Genomic DNA, 23,564 nt, shown 5'->3' with positions numbered 1-23,564 from the left:
CAAAAATAACAGGTGAGTCAAGCCCTATTTTGGCAGCCCTCAGAAGGGGTCATGGATGCTCTGTTATCAAGTTTAGCCTTTATCCTACAAGAAAGTGCATCATCGAAGCTTTACAAAGAGGATGAGGACAAGATCAGATATAGACATAAGAAAGGCAATCCTGTCTTGTTTCACAGACCTGTACCCCTGGGGATAAAAATATATGTTTATAAAAAATTAAAAATTAAAAAAAAAGAAAGGCAATCCTGGTGACATTTTTAGGCTGGTTAGAAGACAAGAGAGATTTAGAACAAGGTGAGGAGGCAAGAGACATCAAGCCAAGTGGGATCTGATGAAGGTTTGATCTCCTTCTGAAAGAGCAGGAAGGGACAGAGATGAGGTGAAGAGCATTATACTGGGCAGAATCCCAAGATTAGAATATGGCAGGTGAGTGAGGCCAAATATAATTCAATAGTTTTCAGCCTGAGGAAATGGAGGAAGTTTGGTATTATTAAATCATAAAAAGATATGTAAGAGGGGAAACAGGATTTTGTGGGGATAAAACATAAGTCCACTGGAGTGTGATTATTCTAGATTTGAAAACATCTAAAAGTCTATAGTTCTGTGACCATGGGGTTCTATTTTCAGTATATAAAAGCAAATTGCAGAGTAGTAGTCCAACTAAGTTGCATATTGAAACATCTTCCCCATACTCATATAATTGCATTTTTCAGAACACAGAGAGATTTCTTCTTGTTTAAGATTTAGTGGTATAAGTCATAGACACACAGAGGGAGGAATATTACTCAGCCATAAAAAGGAGTAAATTTTAGAGGTGCCTGTGTGGCACAGTCAGTTGAGCATCTGACTCTTGGTTTCAGTTCATGTTGTGATCTCAGGGTCATGAGATCGAGGCCTGAGTTTTGCTCCTCACTTAGCGGGGAGTCTGCTTCAGACTCTCTCTCCCTCACCTTTTGTCCCTCCCACCTGTGCTCACTCACATTCTCTCTCTCTAAAATAAACAAATCTTTTATAAAAAAGAATAAATTTTGTAGTTTGTGACAATGATGGGCTTTGAAGACATTATGTAATTAGAGAAGGACAATCACCATATGATCTCACTTACTTGTGGAATCTAAAAAAAGAACAAAAAACAAAAATTATCAAAGCCATTGTTTTAGATACACAGAACAGATAGGTGGTTGCCAGAGGAGGGTGGGGGAAAGGTGAAGTGGGTAAAGGTTGTCAAAAGGCACAAATTTCTAGTTATAAAATAAAATCATAGATAAAATCTAGTTATAAAATAAAATCTAGTTATAAAATAAAATCAATGTATAGCATGGTGACCATAACTGCATATTTGAAAGTTGCTAAAACATTAAAAGTTAAAAGTTTTCATCACACACACAAAATTCTGTGATTATGTGTAGTGACAGATGTCAACTAGATTTATTTTGCATTATACACAAATATTGAATTATCATTATATATCTGAAACTAATGTAATATTCTATATCAATTATAACTCAACTATCAAAAAGGACTACAAAATACTTAGTGTTCTACGTAACACAAAAAACTTTATGCTTATCGGTCATTCACATCTTAGTATGAACTAAGCTTGTAAGGTCCTTTCCCAAGCAAAGAACTTGGAGAAGTGATGAGAGTATCCAAGTGTCAAGCACAGAAGCCCTGAGAGGAACACAGAAAGCGAGCTTCAAGCAGCACACTTCTTTCTTTACTAATATGCCCAGAGCCAGAGTTGCCAGGCAACAAGGCCCCACTTCCAGCCAGAAAATGGGCTTATGCTATCACATCTCTAATGTCATTAAAACTACTGTCCTTCAACCCCATGTGCCAGAAAGTAAGAGAGCCAAGGGACATTTAATATTTGTTAGTCCTCAACACTCAACTCCCCTCTTGAGGAAACAAAAATAGATCATTCAGTATTGTACTGAACATACAGTAGTAAAATGCAAAAATTTTCTTTTATAGCTAGTTTTATCCTCTATCACTACTTTGGTAATAATCAGCTAAGCTTCCCTTATACAGCACACTCCTATTTGATGTCACTTCCTCAAAGTCAGCACATCTAAATTAAACCGGCTCTCTTTCACAGTCTCCTCTCAGTGAGCAGCTTCCGTATCTACTGCTATGTAACAAACCATGCCAAAAAAAACAATTGTTTATCTCAGTCCATGACTCAGCAGGTCGGCCATTCAGGCAGGGCTCAGCTGAGTGGTTCTCCTGGTCTGAGCCAGGCTTGCCTGCTCTCCGCATTTGCCATCAGCTGTTTGCTTGGCTGGTGCTGGCTTGGTTTCCAGGTTTATGATGGCCTCTGCTGGGATGCCCAGACTCTTTCCACATGTTCTTTCATCCTCCTATAAGCTAGCCCAGATCGGTTGCAAGAGTCCAGGAGCATCAAGAGCCTAAGAATAATGCATGCATGTTTTTCAAGACTCTGCTTATGATACACTTGCTACTGGTCCACTGGCAAAATTACCTAGCTAAACCCTGACTTCAGTGGGGAGGATAATACCAAAGGGTGTGGATATAAACAGATGGAAACAACTTAGGGCCCTCTGTGCAATCAGTTCTCCATCCCTGATGATGTTCACTTTAACTTCTCTCATATCTGCTCACTTCTCACCTCTGCTAAGTTCTAACTCCCCTAAAAACTTGATAACAGACATGTAACAGGTCTACCTCACTCCCACTCTGGGACATCCTTTAGTCTTTTCTTCACATTGCAATAGAGTGATTTTTATTTTTATATTTATTCTCATTGAATAAAAATTGACACAATTTCATGAGTTTCAGGTGTGCAACACAGTGATTTGACATTTGCATATATTATACTGATCACAGTAAGTCAGTAAGTCTAGCTACCATCTGTCACCATACAAAGTTAATACAATATTATTGACTGTATTCCCCATGCTGTACTTGTATCTCCATGACTTATTTATTTTATACCTGGAAGGCTGCACCCCTTGATCTCTTTCATCCATTTTGCCCACTTCCATCCCTCCCTTCCATAAATCATCAGTTTGTTCTCTGGATCTATCCAGCCTGGGTTTCATTTCTTTTCTTTTTTTTTTTTTTAGATCTTACTTTTAAGTGAAAATGCAGTATTTGTCTTTTTCTGTCTGGCTTATTTTATTTAGTATAATACCCTCAAATTCTATCCATACTATCACAAATGATAAGACTTCATTCTATTTTATGGCTGGGTGGTATTCCAGTGTGTGTGTGTGTGTGTCTGTGTCTGTGTGTTTGTGTGTGTGATATCTTCTTTATCCATTCATCCTCCACTGATGGACACTTGGGTTGCTTCCATATCTTGGCTACTGTAAATAATGCTGCAAGAACATAGCGGTCAGAATGATTCTTAAAAGCCAAATCTGAACATTTAGTCTCCTGACTTAAAACTCTTCAGTGGATTCTGGTTGTACTTAAAATAAAAAACAAAACTTCCTAAAATGGCTTTTAAGTAGTCTTCCATCCTACATATTGGCTTACACCCATTCTTCCAGCTTCATTATCAATGGTGCCCTTTCACATTCAGAGATGTCCCAGTTTGGATGATGAATTACATTGTCACCTTTCCTAAAAACCTCAGTGGTCTCCAACCTACTCTGTGACTCTTCTAACGTCTTCTACCATCACACCTGCTGTGTTTTGCCCAAGTTACACTTGCCCCCAGATGTTGTTCCTTCTCCCTAGAAACCTCCCTTACCCTTTTACCCAGTTAATGCCTGTGCACTCTTCAGATGCCACTTGGGAATCACTACTCGGAGAAGTCTTCCCTCAGTTCCCAGACAGGTCACCTCTCCTAAATGATCTCCCTCAGCACCATGTCCACTCAACCAGAGCACTTATCAGAGCTGATATTTCAATTTAAGGCAAAGACTTTGGGTCTGGCTTTGCTCACCACTTACTCGATGTCTGGAATAAGCACAAAGCAATTATTAATGGTTTATATGGATAAATAATTAATGCATTACAAAATAAGAGAAATATCTGAGATTATAAACAATGCACTGATCCAGATTATTTATGAATCATAATATTGGTTACCAGAAAATATTTAAATTGCAATTAATTAAAATCAGAAAGCAACAAGTGGTCATTTAGTCCAGAGGAGGAAACAATCCATAAACAATTAATGACCCATCCAAGATCTCTCGCCCTTTCTTGAAGACCAAGTGAAATGTAGACTGGACTAACAATTTTCTGTTTTATTTCTATGTGACAAGACTGTAGAGAACTCCTGTCCAGTACACTATGTCATAATGCAAAACAAACAAACAAACAAACAAAACAAAACAAAACAAAAACATAAAAATGAAAAATCTGTATGGAGAAATGGATGGGTAGGAAAACCCATTAAAGACTCTTATTCCCTGGTTTTCAGAAAATTTCAAGTCTTAAATCCATCTTGAATGTTTCCATCCCTCATTACAACAATGGATACAATGGATAATGGGATATCAAACAAACTAATTTGTCAATTCCAGGATGTGACATCATGACCATTCATTTCTGGAATTGCTAATGCCAACCAGTGACCTTCTAGAATTATGTACAGCTGAAATGTGAAGAGGAAATTTAATTAGAAAAGGTCAACCATCACTCAATGCACCAATAAAACAAGATTTTTTTTCCTTTACAATAAAATTTCAAAATTAAAAAAAAATAATATCTTCTGATATACATTCAGTGCCTATAGCCCAAACTATAATGACTATTTAAATTATATGGAGGATAATATTTGCTGAGCTCTTGAGTATCTGAAGCCATAGACATTCCTTTAAAGGTCAACTGTAAAATCAAGTTAATAACTCTGAAGAAAAATGCCTTTTTTTTTTTTTACCAGGAATTCACAATAAAAATAGTCTCCTTCGCTACACAATTTTAACTATGCTTGGCAAAAAGACAAAACTAATAGACAAATTATACATGATTACAAGACTCTTTGGCTATTCAATGTCACAGATCAAGAGGAACAGTTCCTGTTGCAGCAAGTAATGGCCCAGGACCACACTCATTCACATATGCTTCCACAGAGAGTTTCGATGGGGTTTCGAGAATGACACGCTCAAACAGCCACATTTTTAATATCTATTAAAGTCAGTGTGCCATGACTGAACAACGCCACCTGTGAGCAGAAGGGAGGGGAACACGAGCAACCACGCTGTGCACGTGGCTGAGGGGAGTGCACGCTGTCACCCGGAGCTGTTCCAAATATCTGACTCTCTTCCAGCTAGACTAAAATATTGGCGCTGGATAACAGCCAAGGAACGACAAGACATACGTGTTCCTCCAAGCAAGCCCCAATGTGCTAATGCCAACACCATATTTTTCCCTCTTTGTATTAGTTTAGGTTCTTTAAAACAAGAATGTTATTGAACACTGCAATATTTTCTCAGTTTCTCTAGTTCCTTGGCAATTACTTATGGCTTCTACAGAAAACATCTCTCTCGACAGCATTTGGTCCTCGAAAACAGACTGATTAATTTCCGTACCTGCTCACTTGCATCAGTCTAGTGTGTGTATCTCCTGATCAAATAGAGTATCAGAAAGAATGTCTCCCTTACCTAGTGCATTAGATAGGGAAAAGAAGTGACGGTTGTCAGGCACCTAACCCCAGGCCCTGCCCTCCCTACTCCTTCTATTTTCACAATCACTTCATTCCTCACCCAAGTCATGGGATAGATGGGCTAACTAAGTCTACAAAAGATCAAGAACTTGACAAGGTCAACCCACTAGCAGGAAATAGAGGATATATTCATCTCAGGTCTTTCCCCAATGCCTCTGCTCATTCCTTTACATGACATGGAATCAGGAGGCCCCATAGTATCTGCCTCTTGGATTCTCAATACGTGTAAGGCTATCAACCCTCAGTAGGGACCTGAGGGGGAAAAAGTATGCGATTAGGATGACACAGTGAACATCACCCCAATCCACTGGAGCCCTGACTGGAAGAATTCCTTGGTCCACTCCCATAAAGAATGTTCTACAGGAATCTAGCACTACGGGGCGCCTGGGTGGCTCAGTGGGTTAAGCCTCTGCCTTCAGATCAGGTCATCATCCCAGGGTCCTGGGATCGAGCCCCGCATCGGGCTCTCTGCTCAGCAGGGAGCCTGCTTCCTCCTCTCTCTCTGCCTGCCTCTCTGCCTACTTGTAATCTCTGTCTGTCAAATAAATAAGTAAAATCTTAAAAAAAAAAAAAAAAGGAATCTAGCACTACTAATGTCACCAACATGGGAAATGGCTGAGTCAGAAATGAAAGCGTGTTCTTAAAGAAATGCAATGCATCAAAAGTTGCATGTAGAAAATGCCCAAGAGTCAGATGACCTCAGTTTTGTATGTTTCTTTCCTCTCTGAACCTTCTTGATCTCACTTACAAAATGGGCACCATAATGCTCACATGATAAAATTCTCTGAAAATTATGTAAGACCATGTACATGGAGCTCCCTGTATCATCTGTGATAGAGGGCAGGGGCATGAGACAGGTTTACTGGATCCAAGCTCAAAAAGACATTTTACTTCAAATTAGTAGAACCCAGTGCATCATCCCTATTTTTTAATGTGTTTTCTCAAGGCTTTCTGGCGTTTATCAGGGCACATTCATCATTGTCTCAGCATTACCTGCACCAAATCCAGGTCACACGAAGTTATAAATGTATCTTGTATTCTAATGGCACAACCCATGGCTGCTTCTAGGGCAAGAAGAAAAAATATATATTCCTAAAAGAACACATTGACCTAAACAAAGCCAAACAGTCACAAACCGGAATGTAGTGAAGGAAACAGACTTCTTTGTTCTGCAAGAATAATATTCTGAGCATGAGGAATGCCCAGAGGTTACTAAGGAGAAACAGAATGGGCACATGGGGTCGCCTAATGGGAAGACAGCGGGCATGATTTATGACATTGCCTTAAGAGAGTAAAGACTCACTGCACTGTGTACAACAAAAGGAAGAAGGGAGGCAAGATCTTCTCACACCCCTCCCCGCAGCCAGGGAAGAGATGGAGATAAATGGACCCAGACACATAAGGGCAGACATTTGATTAAAAGTGAGTGGTAAAATTTTTTCAGGAAAGAGCTGGGATTTAAGAGAAGAACAGACTTCTGTTCTGTGAGATTCTAGGATATGAACCAAGAAAATCCATCAGGGTAAAAAACTGAGATAGGAAAGATCGCTTGAGATGCAGACACCTGGAAAGAGGAAACAGCAGACAGATAAGAGAGCCGAAGAACCCGGTTCCCACATGCTAGTGAGCCATCAAGCTGCGTCTAGGGGCTCCCACACTCGCCTGCTAGCCTCTCGGAAAGGAAAGGCAACATAGAGACTGACATCTCAGAGCTGAAGTTAGAGAAGTCTATGGTCCCCAGAATTCTTTTATTCTAACTGCCCTCAACAAAACAAAACAAACAAAAAATTTATGATTCATTTTCAAGAGCCCATTTGGTGTGCAAAGTGAAAGACACATGTTAAGGCATTTGACCTCTACTCGTCCATGTTTCACCACACCCCGTAAGTCTGATCCACCTGCTTGCCCTGGAGGCAACACCAAAACGTCCTCCAGAGAAGAACTTCCAGACTCTGTTTCCTTTTTTCTTAGGGCTGAAATAGGGTGGGAAGGTGAGAAGGAAATGTACCTCCATTAGTTGCACATTTGAATAGTCTCGATTTGTGGTACACTAGGGTCAAGCTTCCAGGGCAGACAGGAGAAGACATGCAAGAGTTGGTCACAGTGCAGCCACTGAGAGGGCAGCTAATAAGTGAGTGGGGTGGGGGGCGGTGGTTACAGACAGGAGAGATGGAGCCAGAAGATGTGGGTGACCCCCAGAAGCACTTGCTGGAGAGACCAGCCTGGGCAATGACAGCATAACCTCCCAAATCCTCCCCCTGCCCTTATATATTTTGGGCACACAATGACCAAGATGAGACCAAGAACCTGGTAGAGATCCTCACAGAAACAATGTTCATGACTTCCAGATTTTCCTGAACAAACCCAATTTTATAAAATCTCGGTTTAACAAGGCACTTTGATAGGGTTATAATTAAAATATAATTTCATGGTAATACTCTGTAAGATTCCCCATACAAATGATAGGTTTTTATTAAAACTATTTTTAATCATAATTGTTTTGGAGAAAAATAGGATAATACCTTACTATGAAAATATAAACAATAATTTATGGAACGCCTCTGTGGGAAGAGATAAAAAGATGAATAAAGTACGGTCCCTGCCCTCATAAAGTCTAAAACTGTGAGTCTTATCATTTCTGCCTTTTGAACTAAGGAGGGACAGAACAAACCCACTGGAAGTCACTGGATCTAGGTCCTAAAACCATATCTGAGTTATTCCAACTGTCTCAATAATCCCAGTCCTCCTACTAGAAACACGTTATTTAACCACCAACGACTTCAGCATCTGTCTTGCTAGAAGCCTCCAAAGAACTCTCTGCTATCTTACTTCAGGATACCAGAGCTCCAATTCTCTCCTCTCCCCACCCCCTGCACTTGGTAACTGCTTTGAATTCATTCAGCACCCTGTCCTGACCTTGGACATCAGTGCACCTGTAGGGAAACTCTAGCCTGCCTCCGTGAGATCCAGCTCCTGGGATGGGCACCTGGCTTGGCCTCACGCTCCAATAAAAAAGGAGAAACCCTTCACTGAAGAACAAAAGTTTACCAGACACTTCTCCCTTGCTGTCCCCTACCCTGCGGCTGGAGGCAAATTCACCTCTAGGCAACTTTAGTTCTGCTCAGCCGGGATCGACATGGAATAGCATGGAGAAAGAGTTTTCCTCAAAATCCATCCCGATTCTCAGATCTTCCTGCTCTCTTTGCCCTTAGGGAAGAAAACTACCCTGCCTGTCAGAGGGACAGCAACCACCTAGGGCAAGTTCTGAACTGGAAGTTTTCAGAAACCTCCTTCTGTTTCAGATCCATTACCCAGTCAATTGATTTTTACCAACTTATCCCTCAAATTCATGTATTTCTCATCATTTGCCGCTGCCATCAGCCTCACCCACATCCGTACTCTCAGCGGAACCGTTCACCTCCACTCTTCTCTCCACTGATCCCTTCTCCGCATCTGAAGTCACTGCCTGTTTCCGTTTCTGAATACCAGCCACACTGGCTTTCATTTTCTACCTTAAGTGTGCCATGATTTCTTTGACTACAGGGCCTTTGCACATGCTTCTCCCGCTGCCTGGCATTCTTCTGCTTCCCCCACTCAACTTTCAGACACAGCTGAAGCATCAGTTGTTCAGGCAAAGCTTCTCTGATCCCAAAGACCTATGATTTCCCTAGTCCATGCTTTTCCATTACTGTCCTTCATTTATATATTTGTATGCTTTAAAAAAAAATGCCCATTTCTCCCACTATCTTATAAACTCTGTAAATTGCAACTGCATCTGTTTCCTTCATCATGAAATTCTCAGCAATCTAAATAGTACCTCTTAGTAGGAAGTCACTATTTCTTTAAAAAAAAAAAAAAAAAAGAATAAATAAATGAAGCCTATACAGTAACACACAGCTCCAGTTCTAGTACCAAACAGTACTGTGTTTGAATTTGGCTGTATCATTCTCAAGGTCTGGGAGTTGAGATAAGGTATTTGACCTAAGCTTTAGACTTCACTCCTTTTTTAAAAAAAAAAATTTTAGGGTTGCCTGAGTGGCTCAGTGGGTTAATCCTCTGCCTTTGGCTCGGGTCATGGTCTTAGGGTCCTGGGATTGAGTCCCGCATCAGGCTCCCTGCTTAGCGGGAGCCTGCTTCCCTTCCTCTCTCTCTGCCTGCCTCTCTGCCTACTTGTGATCTCTCTCTGTCAAATAAATGAATAAAATCTTTAAAAAAAATAAATAGTAAAATAAATAAAAAATTATTTTAAAGATCTTTTTTTAATTTTTAAGTAATCTCTATACCCAACTCACAACCCCAAGATCAAGAGTCGCATGCTCTTCCAACTGAGCCTTCCAGGTACCCCTTAACCCTTTTTTAAATAGATGCACTAAAGATTCTTAGTTGCATTTGTCAAGTTCAAATGACATTTCTAGCAAGTATTCAGCATAGAGCTTGACACATAAGGAGGGCTTAATTAGTGACTAGCTAACAAGGGAATGATTCAAGGATATGTCAACAGTAGAATCAAAGACCCAAAGACCCACTACACTACTTCTGTTGTAGGGGAAAAAAAAAATTCATAGCTGTCTTTTGATACATCCTTCTCTTCTTCCCCTCTGGATCAGATTTTAGATCAAAGTAATAATTATGATATAAATGAGTTTCAGAACCACAGTCCCAAGCTAGAGGTCTAGTCTGGGGCCCAGAGAGAGTCATGGATAGCCGAATGCCATGCTGCACATTCACATTAATGAGGAGTTCTGGGGTTTTTTCCATTTAAATTATTATCTGGTGTGTCTGTATAACAAAATTTTGATTCCTCTTTTGGGTACACTTTAGAGAGGAAATATTGGACCTTGCAGGACATACCCTTGATTTGTAGGGACAAGAATGTGTATTCTGAATCAGGATGATCTCAAAAAACCAGGAGTTCTGGTTTCCCCTGAGCTGGCCTTGCTGTGTGGATGGCATGAGAAACCGACTCTTTTCATTGCTTCCACAGTGCTGCTGGCTTCAAACAAATTCATCTTAACAGAACTCGTTCCGACACGTCAAGCTATCTGCATTAAGAGAACCTAAGCAAAACACCACGTGTCTATTCTCGCTCAGAGGTTTGGAATGGTACTTCCTCCTGGCCAAAACCTTCAACTGGCCACGGGGAAACTAAAGCTCTAAAGGAACAAGGACAAGGCAGCTTTGAGAGGCTGGAATGATGTAAAGGGATCCTTCCTGCGAGTAGAGAGACACCCAACGAGAGGAGGGACAGAACCCCTCTTTCTTCACCAAAACTACCCAGCTTGCACAGGGGTCAGCAAGGCATGTTCTGCAAAGGGCCAGAGGGGTAACATTTTAGGCTTGTGGGACATCAAGACTATTGCAGCAACCCAGCTCGGCGGCTGCCCCGTGAATAGAGCTGTTAACATTGAACATGGCTGCATTCCATAAAGACTTGATCTGTGGACATGAAAATTTGAAGTTCATGTACTTTTCACATGGCAATATACTCTTATTTTAATTTTTTTAATTATTTTTATTAACATATAATGTATTATTTGCCCCAGGGGTACAGGTCTGTGAATCGCCAGGTTTACACACTTCATAGCACTCACCATACATAGCACATACCTTCCCCAATGTCCATCACCCAGCCATCCTCTCCACAACCTGCCTCCCCACAGCAACCCTCAGTTTGTTTCGTGAGATTAAGAGTCTCTTATGGTTTGTCTCACTCCTGAGTCCATCTTATTTCATTTTTTAAGACAATTATGATCTCCCTGATATGAGGAATTTGAGAGGCAGAGTGGGGGGCTTCGGGGATAGGGAAGGAAAAAATATAGTCTTCTTTTAATCCTTCCCCACTCTCCCAACCCATGGGCTTACGTAAGGCTGTAAAAACCTTTCTTGGTTTGTGGACCTCACCAGAATAGGCAGTGGTCTGAGGCTGACAAGCAGTTATTTCTGACCCTTGTTTTATAAATCCACATGACCTCACCCGTACTGATGTCCTAACTGCCCTTCAGGTATCCTACAGGAAAACAGCTGGCCTGCCCCTACTGGACTAGAGAGTTGTGTATTGCACAGTGGGAACAAAAGATGGCAACCAAGAGACAGAATGAAAAACCCAATGAAAGAACAGTCCACACATACTTTGCCATTTATCTTGCAGCTTCATGAAGAGGAAGGTTTTATTTGAGCCCCTTAACGACTCTGAGAGGTAGGCCGGGCAGCGCGTTCAGAGGCCCTGATTACAACCACAGCAATTAAGGTTTACAAAGTCCAAAACAAAGTTATAAAACTAATATATGCAGCCAAGCCAGGGACAAAATCCCCACTTCTAGCTCTCAATGCACAGCTGGAAGTTGAAGCACACAGCTCTTATTGGTAAATGCACCTCTCTTTGAGAAATGCTCATGAACTGAGCTGCAGACCTATGGAGAAAACCACATTTTGACAAAGTAAATGCTAATATTATGCATAATATACGTCTGAACCTCTCCCCACCATCCCACACTTCTGTGCTCCTCCCACCCCACGTTCACGTCCACCTTGAACAGGTGACACTGGAAAACAGGGTCTCTGCCGATGAATTAATTACAATGAGATCATACTGGATTGTTACAGCGGGCTCTAAATCCGGTGTCAGTCGTCCTTACAGGAAGAGGAGAGAACACACAGAGACCCACACAAGGAGGAGACCGGGTGAAGACAGAAGCAGATTGGCGTGATGCAGCTATGAGCCAAGGAACGCCAAGCACTGCCAGCAGCGAGGAGAGAAGCATGGAACCGATTTTCAATCAGAGCCTCCAGAGGGAGGCCCTGCCTACACCGTGATTCAGACTTGTAGCCTCTAGAACTGTGAGAAAATAAATTTCTGTTGTTTTTAGCCACCCAGTCTGTGCGACTTTGTTACAGCAATCCTGGGAATCTGACACAGCCGCCCACTGGCATTTACGCTCTAGAAATACCTTCGAATTTGGTTTCCCTGAAGACATTACTCATGTTGACTCCACACTCAGACGAACCTTTTGCGGGGTGCCTGGGTGGCTCAGTGGGTTAGTAAGTATCTGCCTTCAGCTCAGGTCATGATCTCAGGGTCCTGGGATTGAGCCCTGTGTGGGACTCCTGCTCAGAGGGGGGACATGCTTCTCCCTCACCTTCTGTCTCTCTCCCTCTCTCTCAAATAAATAAATAAAATCTTTAAAAAAAAAAAAAAGAGCCCTTTGCTGCCCCTATTCACTGGACTTGCCCCCACGTGTCCCTCAAGAATCAGTTTGGTCCACTTTCTCCAGGCAATTCCGTCCAGCCTCATTCTACCAGAAGAGGTTGGGGACCCGTGCAAATATGCCAGACGTTGCCCCAGGAGATGTCTGTGGTCACACCTGTGCAACTATCACACTGTATTAGAAGACATGACTGCACACTGGACACTGCCCCCCAAACAGATCCTGATCTCTGTTGGGGAAGGATCCGTGTCCTTTCTCTCTACATGCCTCGCACTTATTAGCTGCTAGCTACCTATCTCTGGAAGTGACATGGGGAGCTTGTTTGCAGTACCAGAGGAGTTTTCTTTTGTATTTCCCCAGCCTTGTCTCTGCCACTTACCGGTGTTGTAACCAGAGTCGAGGGACTGAATTTCTCTCTTTCAGTTTGCTTTTCTGTAAAGTGGGGATAATGATAGTTCCTACCCTACACAGCAGTGAGGATTAAATGTGTTAATGTATGTAAAGCATTTAGAATGGAAGTGGGAAGTGCGTGCTAACCACCAGCTATTATTACTTTGCCCCAGAACAGCATTGCTCTCTGGCTATGAACCCAGCAATGGCTTCAACACCTAAATAAGATATCATTTCAAGATATGGGGGAGAAGCATAGGAATAGAACTTAAGGGAAGCAGGGAGAGTGTCAATCTCAGGCCTGACCAGTTTGGGCAAATCATGGTGCTGCTTAGGGACTTATTTTCACTTTTGGCCTAAGATGGGGAAACCCAGGATTTTAGGGACCCATAAAAGTGATCCTGGAGGTTCTCCAGCTCTGCGGAATGTTCCAGACCTATAGGTAATCATACAAGTATTTAAAAGTGATAAGTTTGAACACACTAACCAAATGTTAAGTTTCTCCATTCAGAAGGAATTCTATTAACTCCATGTCAAAACACTATTTACTTAATACCGACTGGTGATTTTTGCTGGCAGTTACTTACTCTTACAGAATAAAAACAAAACTAAATCATCTTTTTACTTAAAAATGTTGTTCCATAAGTAGACATTTCTTTTTTCCCAAAGCAAGTGAGAAGATACTAAAAAGTAACTTGAAAACCTGAGACTTTCAATGAACTAGATGTTCTTTAAAGTCCTTTTTGGCTCTAATGCTCACAAGATTACAGAAAATTTCTCTAAGGCAATCAACTATAACAATTTATTTCACATTTAATTTTACTCTGTGGCCTCAGGAGGAAAATGACTCACTCTAAAGTTTCAGGGGAAAAAATTTAAAAAACGAAAACAAAAAAAACAAACAAACCATAGAATATCCAGATGAGAATTCTAAACAGTAAAGCATATTAAGGGAGGAATTTAAAAAGCTGGGTATATCAGGATAGGAGGCAGAAATGAACTTTGTTTTTGAGAAATAATAAGAAAGTCAAATCACCTGGAGTAGAAAGGACAATAGACCTTGGAAATAGTAATAGGCACTTCTGTTCATCTGGTTGTAAATTTGGAGTTGCTCTGTATTCCCAGAAGGCTAAGAAGTGGGAAGGAAGGGACAGCTGCTGTTACTTATCAGCCCTATCAGTTTTAGGAATCAGTGTGGGCCCCAGGTTCATGCATAGTCAGGGCGTAGAAACTCAGCAACAAGCTTTCTGTTTTCAGAAGTCACTCAATTTTGGGGTAATCAGGGCAGCCATGAAACTGTTCTCAGTAAGGTAAGACTGGGATACAAACCCATCATAGCCCCTGGAAACAGAGAAGTGGGAAGGATGGACAAGAATGGAGAGACATGTGAATAGAGTGTTACATTCTTCTAAGAACACAGGGTAGTGGTAGAGAGGGGAGCAATGATGACAACTCCAGGGAGAAGGACCTTTGAAAACGAAGTCCTGAATAAAGGAGCTATCTAATTGGGGCCTTATGAGAAAACTGTACATTAGATGTCCTTTTTATCCCCATTTTGCAACCCTGTGAAAATAAAGACCAACTGAATGAGAAAAAAGAAAGGCTATTTATTCAGAGCTTCCCATAGCCAGGATGTTAGCCTCGATCACATGCATTTGGAGAAGATTTATAGGTAAGACAGGTGAGAAAGGTATGTAACAGTATAAAGGGGCGGCCTCAGGTATGCCCTGATTGGAGGCTTTTCGTGTGTGAAAGCTATAAATAGGCAAACTACAAGTGCGTATCCTTATGTGATAAGGTAGTGCCTTGTGGTGCCTATTTGGCTTTCTCTGGTTGGTTCCAAGGTGGAAGCAGGGACAAAAGTTAGGAAAGCTATCAGGTATTCATCATGTCCAGACTATTTGGGGCCTATTGTTTCAGGGGTTATTGTTTGGCTTCCTGGATTGTTACTAGAGATAGTGGTCTGACTTCCTCTAGGTTTAACTCAGGCAGGCTTCCTGGGCTGGTTACTATACATTGGTTGGTTGATTTCCAAGGCTGGTTGCTATAGGTTGTGGGTCAAAGTTCTAATTTTATTTATTTATTTTTAACTTTTTTTCTTAGTTATAGTTGAAACCCAGTGTTACTTTAGTTCTAAGTGTATAAAAATTCTCTTTCTCTCTTTATATATGGCTGGCTATTGTCTATTTGTATATTGTCTTCTAATCCTTGGGTGTAAGTCTGTAAAAAAGAAAGTTGGCCAAATAATTACCAATATTAACTTTCACAGCCATAGTGAGGGACTGGAGTGGCTTCCATGCTGTATCTGGTATGTCAAAATGCCTAAGGCAAATGACATATTCACCTACGAAATGTATACACACCCTAATAAAAGCATCAAATATCTCTTTCAAAAGTAAGTTCTCTATGGGGGCACCTGGGTGGCTCAGTCAGTCAAGTGTCCAACTCTTGACTTCAGCTCAGGTCATGATCTCAGGGTCATGACATCAAGCCCCGTGTCAGGCTCTGGATTTAACACAGAGTCTGCTTTACTCTGTCTCCCTCTCTCAATAAATAAACAAAATCTTTAAAAAAAATTTTTTTTTAACTAAGTTCACTATGCCTCTTTTCTTGCTTACTGATTTATCCTTATGTTATGACTATAAAAAGCTATAGAAATTATTTAAGAAATAAATCATTAGTAGATTCAAGTTTTCAAAGATACACAGATTCCAGGATACACCAGAAGCAAAAGTTCTCAAAGGGCTCATTGGTAAAGGATCTTTGCATATACTTTTTGCTTTGAAAATCCAAACATCTTCCCCTTCATAAACTGTCCCCAACACTACTTGCAGAACCAGAACCTGAGTGGAGTAAATCATGGATCTGACCAGATCCATGTCCCCAAGTGCCCCCTATCTGTCTGCCCAGTCAAGCCCTCCCTAGAAGCTCTGACATAAATAAGTACAGAGTAGATAGAAAATGAGTAGAACTTGAGTAGATAGAAAATGATCCGTGTTCAAAGAGCTAATTGTCAACTGTCTATGAACCCCACACGAAATGGCTACTGAATGAAGGGACACGAGCATCGTCACTGGATGACTTCAGGGAAAAGGAACTAATTCTGTTCTCTCTGCTAATAGATCCTGATGGAGAGCAGGGCTCTGCTATAGCTATAGGATTCTGAAATTACATGAAAGCTGGCTCAGGCCAACTTTGCAGGGGGTTAGTAAGTTCTTTTGATCGGAATGTACCCAAGAATGCACCCGTCTGCTCCCTCGCTCCCAATTCCGCCAACTGGTATAATCCATTCAAGCCCAAAGACCCCTAGCTCAAATACCAATTCTCAGAAACACCATCTCTGAGTGACTCGTCCTGGCATGGATCAACTTGCCTTTTGTCTCCATGGAGCTTTGTGCAGAACGTTAAATAAACACCTACATAGTGGGATTATAGCAATTTTTTTATACAATGTTTATGTCCCTCACTCAACTCTGAGTTTCCTTAAAGCAAGTCTGTGCCTTATTCATCTTTTTTTTCCTCAGTATTTGGCATGTAAGTGTGCACCTCACAAAATCCAGTAAGGAAAGTGTGATTATGATAGCCTCATTGAGGACACGGGTTCCAAGAGATCAATTATTTGCCTAAGGTCATAAGGCTAACAGCTGACAAGAACTAGTCTCTGTCCCATTTCTTAGCAGTTTAAAAAGTTTTCATGACATCTTTTGCCTCTAATAAGCTCTAAATGCTGCCTCACCAAAGCAGTCAAGACAACTTCACAGTGTTCCGGATTAGTCTGGGTATGAACAGCACGATTCGTGATTTAAGATATGTGCTTGGAATTCATTAACACCAGCCCTGATGCTCACTACCTGTGGTCATAAGGAGTCCTCTTGTTCTCTCTTTTTCTCCTGTGAAGAATACACAAGCTCATTTCTTGTCAAGTTTCTTCAGTGATCATATATTAATTTTTAATAAGAAAAGAAGACCGGTATCTATCTGGCAGCAGAAGGAGAAAGGGATCACAAGCACAGGCGAGAGCGTAGGGTATAAATTCCATGCCTGCAGCCTCCTCAGAACTCAAAGGACAAGTGATTTCTGTTTAATCTGCAGTGTTTATCACAGAGGACCTCTGCAATGGATGGATATGAATATTCCACTCGTTAGGAAAAGAAACCCCTGCTGAGAGGAAGGAATATTTATTTTATCAGTCCCTGCCTTGGCCTGGCTGAAGTAAACCCTTCATCCTAACTTTACATCCTCAAAGCAACCTCCTAATTGTCATTTTCTTCCCAAGTGAATGTTCCCTCGGGGAGAGGGGCACTGATCAAAAACCCTGAATATTGTTATTTGTAAGATATGCACAGTCTTTATTATAAATGAATAAACTCGCATTCAGTTTTATACACCAAAGGAAAAATAAAATATGTAAACAGCAAAGTATCTCATATTTCTGACAGGATTTCTCCTTAAGCCATCTTTCTTTCTCTTTTTCTTTTGACAGCTCCTGCCTCCCCTCCCCCGGCTGCTCTCTGTCCCCTCTGGACGGTTTTTCTCCACTCTGCTCTGGCACAGAATCATCGCAAAGTCCCCCAACACCATACTAGAACATTTGGGCAGAGAAAAGGAAAAAGCCTTGCTAATATGTAATATTTTCTGTTGTATTTAATGAGAACTATTTCTGCTCCCTTAGCTCTCCTGCTAAGGTAGACGTGACTTTACTTCCTAGACCTACAGAGTTCTCAGCAAACTGAACAGATCATCTGAGGATATTAGAGGGTGCCAGATACTCACATTTTCTGACCGGAGCCTCTTGGCTGGACACCCACCATCCCTGGGGTGAAGCATGTAATACAGTCGGACTTTGCTTGCATGTTTTCGACTCTGGGAAGGAAAAGCAGAAGCAGATACTATGAAAGAGAAGGCATTTTAAATCCTCAGACACATAGCCAGTGACTGTATATACAAAGTAATAAAGTTTCATTAAAAACACTTCCACATGCTCCTGAGAATTATGCAGGGTGAAGATTCAGATAGGTTAAGCGACTTGTCCAAAGTTACAAAGCCAACATAATTTCAGAATTAGAAAAGACAGTGAAAGAAGAAAGCTAAAAGCACTAGGATGTTTTTTAGCACTAGGCTAAAAGCCTGGAGTGAATCATATATTTAATTATCCTCAAAATAAGAACAGGGCAGAGATAGAATAGTACAAAGATGGGCTGTGATGGAAGGCCAGGTGCCTGGCCTTGTCTCAAACTCCCGCTGCCCTGCCCTAAGGAGCTGGGGACAGACAATGCCCCCTGGGAGTCAGCAAGCATAGCATCTCCAACAGAAGTCTCTTTGTCTGGCTCTCCCATTTTGGAGCCTCATTAATAAGCTATTAAAAAAGATTTTCCAGATCAGACATCATGGGCAAAAAAGGGTATCAAATGCAAGTGTGAGGACTGATCAGAGCCCAAACTGCGTGCAAGCAGGCAGAGCAGTTCAACCATAAAGCCCCATCAGCCACAGGGTTAGCAGGACTCTGGGTTTCTACTTGTACTGACGTGTCCAGGCCCAGCATGGAGAAACGGATCGCATCCTAGTTCCATCTTTTCTCCACTCCTTTGCTCCACTGAGAGCCCTCCTGAACTTCCCTCCCCTTTAAAGAACCATGAGAGACTGTGGGCTCTGAGAAAGAAACAGGGTTTTGGAGGGGAGGGGGTGGGGGATGGGTGAGCCTGGTCACGGGTATTAAGGAGGGCACGGATTGCATGGAGCACTGGGTGTGGTGCATAAACAATGAATCTTGGAACACTGAGAAAAATAAAATTAAATTAAAAAAAGAAAAAAAAGAAAGGACACTACAGCTCTAATTTCCAAGCTGCTACCTGAGGATGGCCGACTGACAAGAGCACAAACAGTCCCACATTCGGAAGCCAGGCACAGCTCTGCGGCTCTCTGGCTGGGTGATATTCAGCAAGTCAGTCTAATTTGTTTATAACTAAAATGAGTCTCATTTTCTCTGCGTACAAAATGAACATAATATTTATTAGGGTTTTTCTGGGAGAATCAAATGAGGCAGTGCGTGTGAAAACCTGCAATCCACATTATGCTTAACTTAACGTGTCTCACCAGCGCAGGCACCAATCCCGAACTCCGAATCTACGGTGCTAGGATGTGAATTCTCCTAGAATCCATCGCTACCTAATTCTGATCCCCGAACCCCTCCCTTTGTTCAGGACTGAATTCCTCCTTCTCCAGGCCTTGGTTCAATTTTGTCTTTACTTACAGCCGGGGACCAGCCAATCTCATGCATGATAGCTTGCCTTCACAGATTAGCCACAAAGGCAAAGCAAGCAGGCAGAGCAGAGAACATTTCAGAGAATGCACAGCAAATTGCAACTTGTTTACAGGACAGGATATGATGTAAATCCCTCAGCCTGGTTTTCCTTCTTTATTACTTTTTTCATTCCTTTATTGTGCTTCTAAAAAACATGGTTCTAACAGACACATGAAAAAATATTCATCATCACTAGCCATCAGGAAGATTCAAATCAAAACCACATTGAGATACCACCTTACACCAGTTAAAATGGCCAAAATTAACAAGACAGTAAACAGCAAGTAAGTGTTGGAGAGGATGTGGAGAAAGGGGAACCCTCTTACACTGTTGGTGGGAATGCAAGTTGGTGCAGCCACTTTGGAAAACAGTGTGGGGATTCCTTAAGAAATTAAAAACAGAGCTTCACTATGACCCTGCAATTGCACTACTGGGTATTCACCCCAAAGATGCTGATGTAATGAAAAGAAGGGCCATCTGTACCCCAATGTTCATAGCAGCAATGGCCACAGTCTCCAAACTGTGGAAAGAACCAGGATGCCTTCAGTGGATGAATGGATAAAGAAGATGTGGTCCATGTATACAATGGAGTATTATGTCTCCATCAGAAAGGATGAATACCCAACTTTTGTATCAACATGGATGGGACTGGAAGAGATTATGCTGAGTGAAATAAGTCAAGCAGAGAGAGTCAATTATCATATGGTTTCACTTATTTGTGGAGCATAAGGAATAACACGGAGGACATGGGGAGATGGAGAGGAGAAGTGAGTTGGGGGAAATTGGAGGAGGAGACAAACCATGAAAGACTGTGGACTCTGAGAAACAAACTAAGGGCTTTGGAGGGGAGCGGAGTGGGGGGATGGGTGAGCCTGGTGATGGGTATTAAGGAGGGCACGACTGCAAGGAGCACTGGGTGTGGTGCATAAACAATGAATTATGGAACACTGAAAAGAAATTTTTTTTAAACAAGGAAAAAAATTTTAAAAAGTAAAAAAAATAATAATAAATAGTCATTGAACACTTTCAAGGTCTTTAAATGGGTTTAAAAGTGCTAATGGAATGAAAGATATTACAGATGCATAAAAGTACTGAAGTATGATTTTGAAATACATTTGTAGCTATTTCTAGGTTGCATTGTAAGTTGTAATCAAGGGTTACCTGGAGTCTCGTTTGCCCACGAGATTGGTAGGAAGAGAAATAGAGACCTATGTGGACTTGTGCCAGATCATTTCAACAGCACTGTTCAGCTTCTGCATGCTTTTGAGAATGATGCAGTGCAGACTAGTGACAGTTTCTTTTGCAGAGAATTATGTCAATTACTAAAATCTATATACACTTTCTAGTTTTGTTTTGTTTTTTGTTTTTTTTTGGAGGAAGGGGCAGTGGGAAAGTTAAGAATATGCCTGCAGTCAAAAAAAGAAAAAAGAACCTTCAAAAACCTGCAAGATGCTGAATATGGTCCCAGAGGATGGGCTGGGGAAAAGCACAACAGACCAGTACTTAGTGAAAAGACAAAGTGATACCAGCATGAGCTCAAATGAGGCTGAAGTGGGCTTTCAATGTTTCATTTGTCACCCTAGAAGAATGGATCTCAGTACCTAACACCATCAATCTGCTCAAAGCCCTGGATTCCCAGAGAACAAAATCATTGCAAAATTCCAAAAATTGGAAATCTTATAATGCATCCTGTTTTGTGGTTGGATTTCTTCTCTTTGCTAAAATATTACATATCTTTCAAAAAGACTCTTTCAGGCAAAGGCAGAGTTCACTGGGATATTTAACTGCAGTTGGACAAAACTGGTAAAAAACCATTAGATGAGCAGAAAAGGGAAGTATATAGTAAGCTCTGCCGTGAAGCCGTCAGTGATGAGAGATGTTGGAATCGAAGTCTTATTAGTAATCTTGTTCATTTTTCTCCTTCAGCTCTCCCAGCCTCCAGTTTTTTTTTTCAATTTATTTATTTTCAGAAAAACAGTATTCATTATTTTTTCACCACACCCAGTGCTCCATGCAATCCGTGCCCTCTATAATACCCACCACCTGGTACCCCAACCTCCCACCCCCCCCCGCCACTTCAAACCCCTCAGACTGTTTTTCAGAGTCCATATTCTCTCATGGTTCACCTCCCCTTCCAATTTACCCAAATTCCCTTCTCCTCTCTAACGCCCCTTGTCCTCCATGCTATTTGTTATGCTCCACAAAGAAGTGAAACCATATGATAACTGACTCTCTCTGCTTGACTTATTTTACTCAGCATAATCTCTTCCAGTCCTGTCCATGTTGCTACAAAAGTTGGGTATTCATCCTTTCTGATGGAGGCATAATACTCCATAGTGTATATGGACCACATCTTCCTTATCCATTCATCCGTTGAAGGGCATCTTGGTTCTTTCCATAGTTTGGCGACCAGCCTCCAGTTTTGATGGAAGGACTGACGGCCCTCCAAGTTCTGCCTTTGCCCCTGTGTACGGGTGAAGAAAAAACAGCTTTGGAAAATCCCACCTCATTCTGGAATGATGGTGGAGGCATTCTGGTTCATCATTTAGCTGTTTTCCTATTGCCTCTGTCCTCCTGCTCCTTTTCCCAGACTGCCAGGGCTGGACCCAGTGCCACACAAGCGTACCCTGACTTAGGGCAGGAAGTAAAAACCCAGAAGACAGTCCACTTCTCAGTGACGGGAGTGTGGAGTCATTCCCTTCCAGTTAGACCGACTGAAACCCAAAGCCACTCCCAGACGATGTCCGTTGACAAGGATACAGAGATTGCTAGCCGATGGCTCCCAGGTGCCCTAAACTTGTCTGCTTCAGCCCTGGGGTCTTCAACACCTGGGTGCGGCTCATCTAGTGAGTCCTCTCCTTCCTTCCTGGCATTCTCACCTCTTCCTCAAAGCGGGACACACTGAGTCGCCCTCAGCATCTTCCTCCAACGGGCCTCTCTCAACTCCTTACCTACCAGAAATTGCTTGAACTTTGGCCTGGTAACCTCACTCCTTCGAACTGATTCTAGAAACAAACAGACAGACAGAAACCTTCCCTCAAAAAAGTTAGACTTAGATTTCAGTGAAGACGTTCATTGAAGCACGACAAAGTAGGAACAGCAAATCAGGGAGACAGTTACATGTTGAACAAGAGGCTGTATGTTCAGTGAGAAGTTGAAGAAGTGCTTTCTACCTAATGCATGCTGAATGGAAAATGCTAAAACAAAAACTGTTCTCATACTGTGATTAAGATTATATAAATATCTGTAAGTATATCAATAAGAAGTGGAAAGGAGAAAGAAAAACAAGCATGATTTATTAAGGAAGAGAAAGTACGGATGATTTTCTTTATTTCTACAACAAATTTTCCCTTACCATAAAAGTAATAACTTCGCAATGCTCAAGCCATTGTAATTACAATATAATTCCATTGTACATTCACTTTCTACTCATAATGATTGTAATTAGTAAACAGCACACTGATCTGGAATGCTTTTATACTCATAAGTTCATATACTGATACAGTCGACCACATTTCCCTCTATCCTTGCTAATGTCTTATCAACATTCAAAATGCACTGCATTTTTTTCACTGCGATACTTGGTGACTGGATAAGCCTACTTAACCCAAGAGCAATACATATTACTTTAACTTTTAAAACTTTGTCTTGGTACATACAAAGGCCACGGTAAACATGTGTCCTCTTTACAATGTGATCATTCCATTTCCTATATATAAATGAGGATTATGGGCACAGTGGACAAACCTCTATTTCAGATGTATTGTGTGAAAGAAGGAGGTGGACCACATCGAAATGCCGTCTAGAAACCAAACTGGAAGGAAAACCACTTCTGAGATGTATTTATGTCGTCCAAATAACTATGAACAACAAAAACAAATCCTTATGATTTTTTCAAAGATTTGTCAATACCTAAAATATGCACTTCTTTTAAGAGTTTAAAAAGACAAATTACCAACTAAAGGAAATATAAGGAGTAAAAAGTACCTTACATGTTAAGTGTATATATTAGAGTTTCGCGGAAGAA

The 23,564-nt window shown here is 41.3% G+C and overlaps 1 protein-coding gene across 2 annotated transcripts in view; it reads right to left on the bottom strand.

Annotated features, from left to right (window-relative positions):
* The window catches only part of ZMAT4 (zinc finger matrin-type 4), a 362,015-nt gene that overhangs the window by 212,240 nt on the left and 126,211 nt on the right, over window positions 1-23,564 (bottom strand). For both annotated transcript variants that reach the window (XM_044225331.1, XM_044225332.1), the window contains exon 3: window positions 18,010-18,099. In XM_044225331.1, coding sequence (XP_044081266.1) covers window positions 18,010-18,099 — 90 coding nt within the window. The remainder of the gene's footprint in view (window positions 1-18,009; window positions 18,100-23,564) is intronic.

Source organism: Neovison vison, chromosome 11 (assembly GCF_020171115.1).
Source record: "Neovison vison isolate M4711 chromosome 11, ASM_NN_V1, whole genome shotgun sequence".
Lineage (NCBI taxonomy): Eukaryota > Metazoa > Chordata > Mammalia > Carnivora > Mustelidae > Neogale > Neogale vison.
The sequence above is the reverse complement of the archived record's forward strand: the minus strand, read 5'-3'. Positions and strand labels throughout refer to the sequence as shown.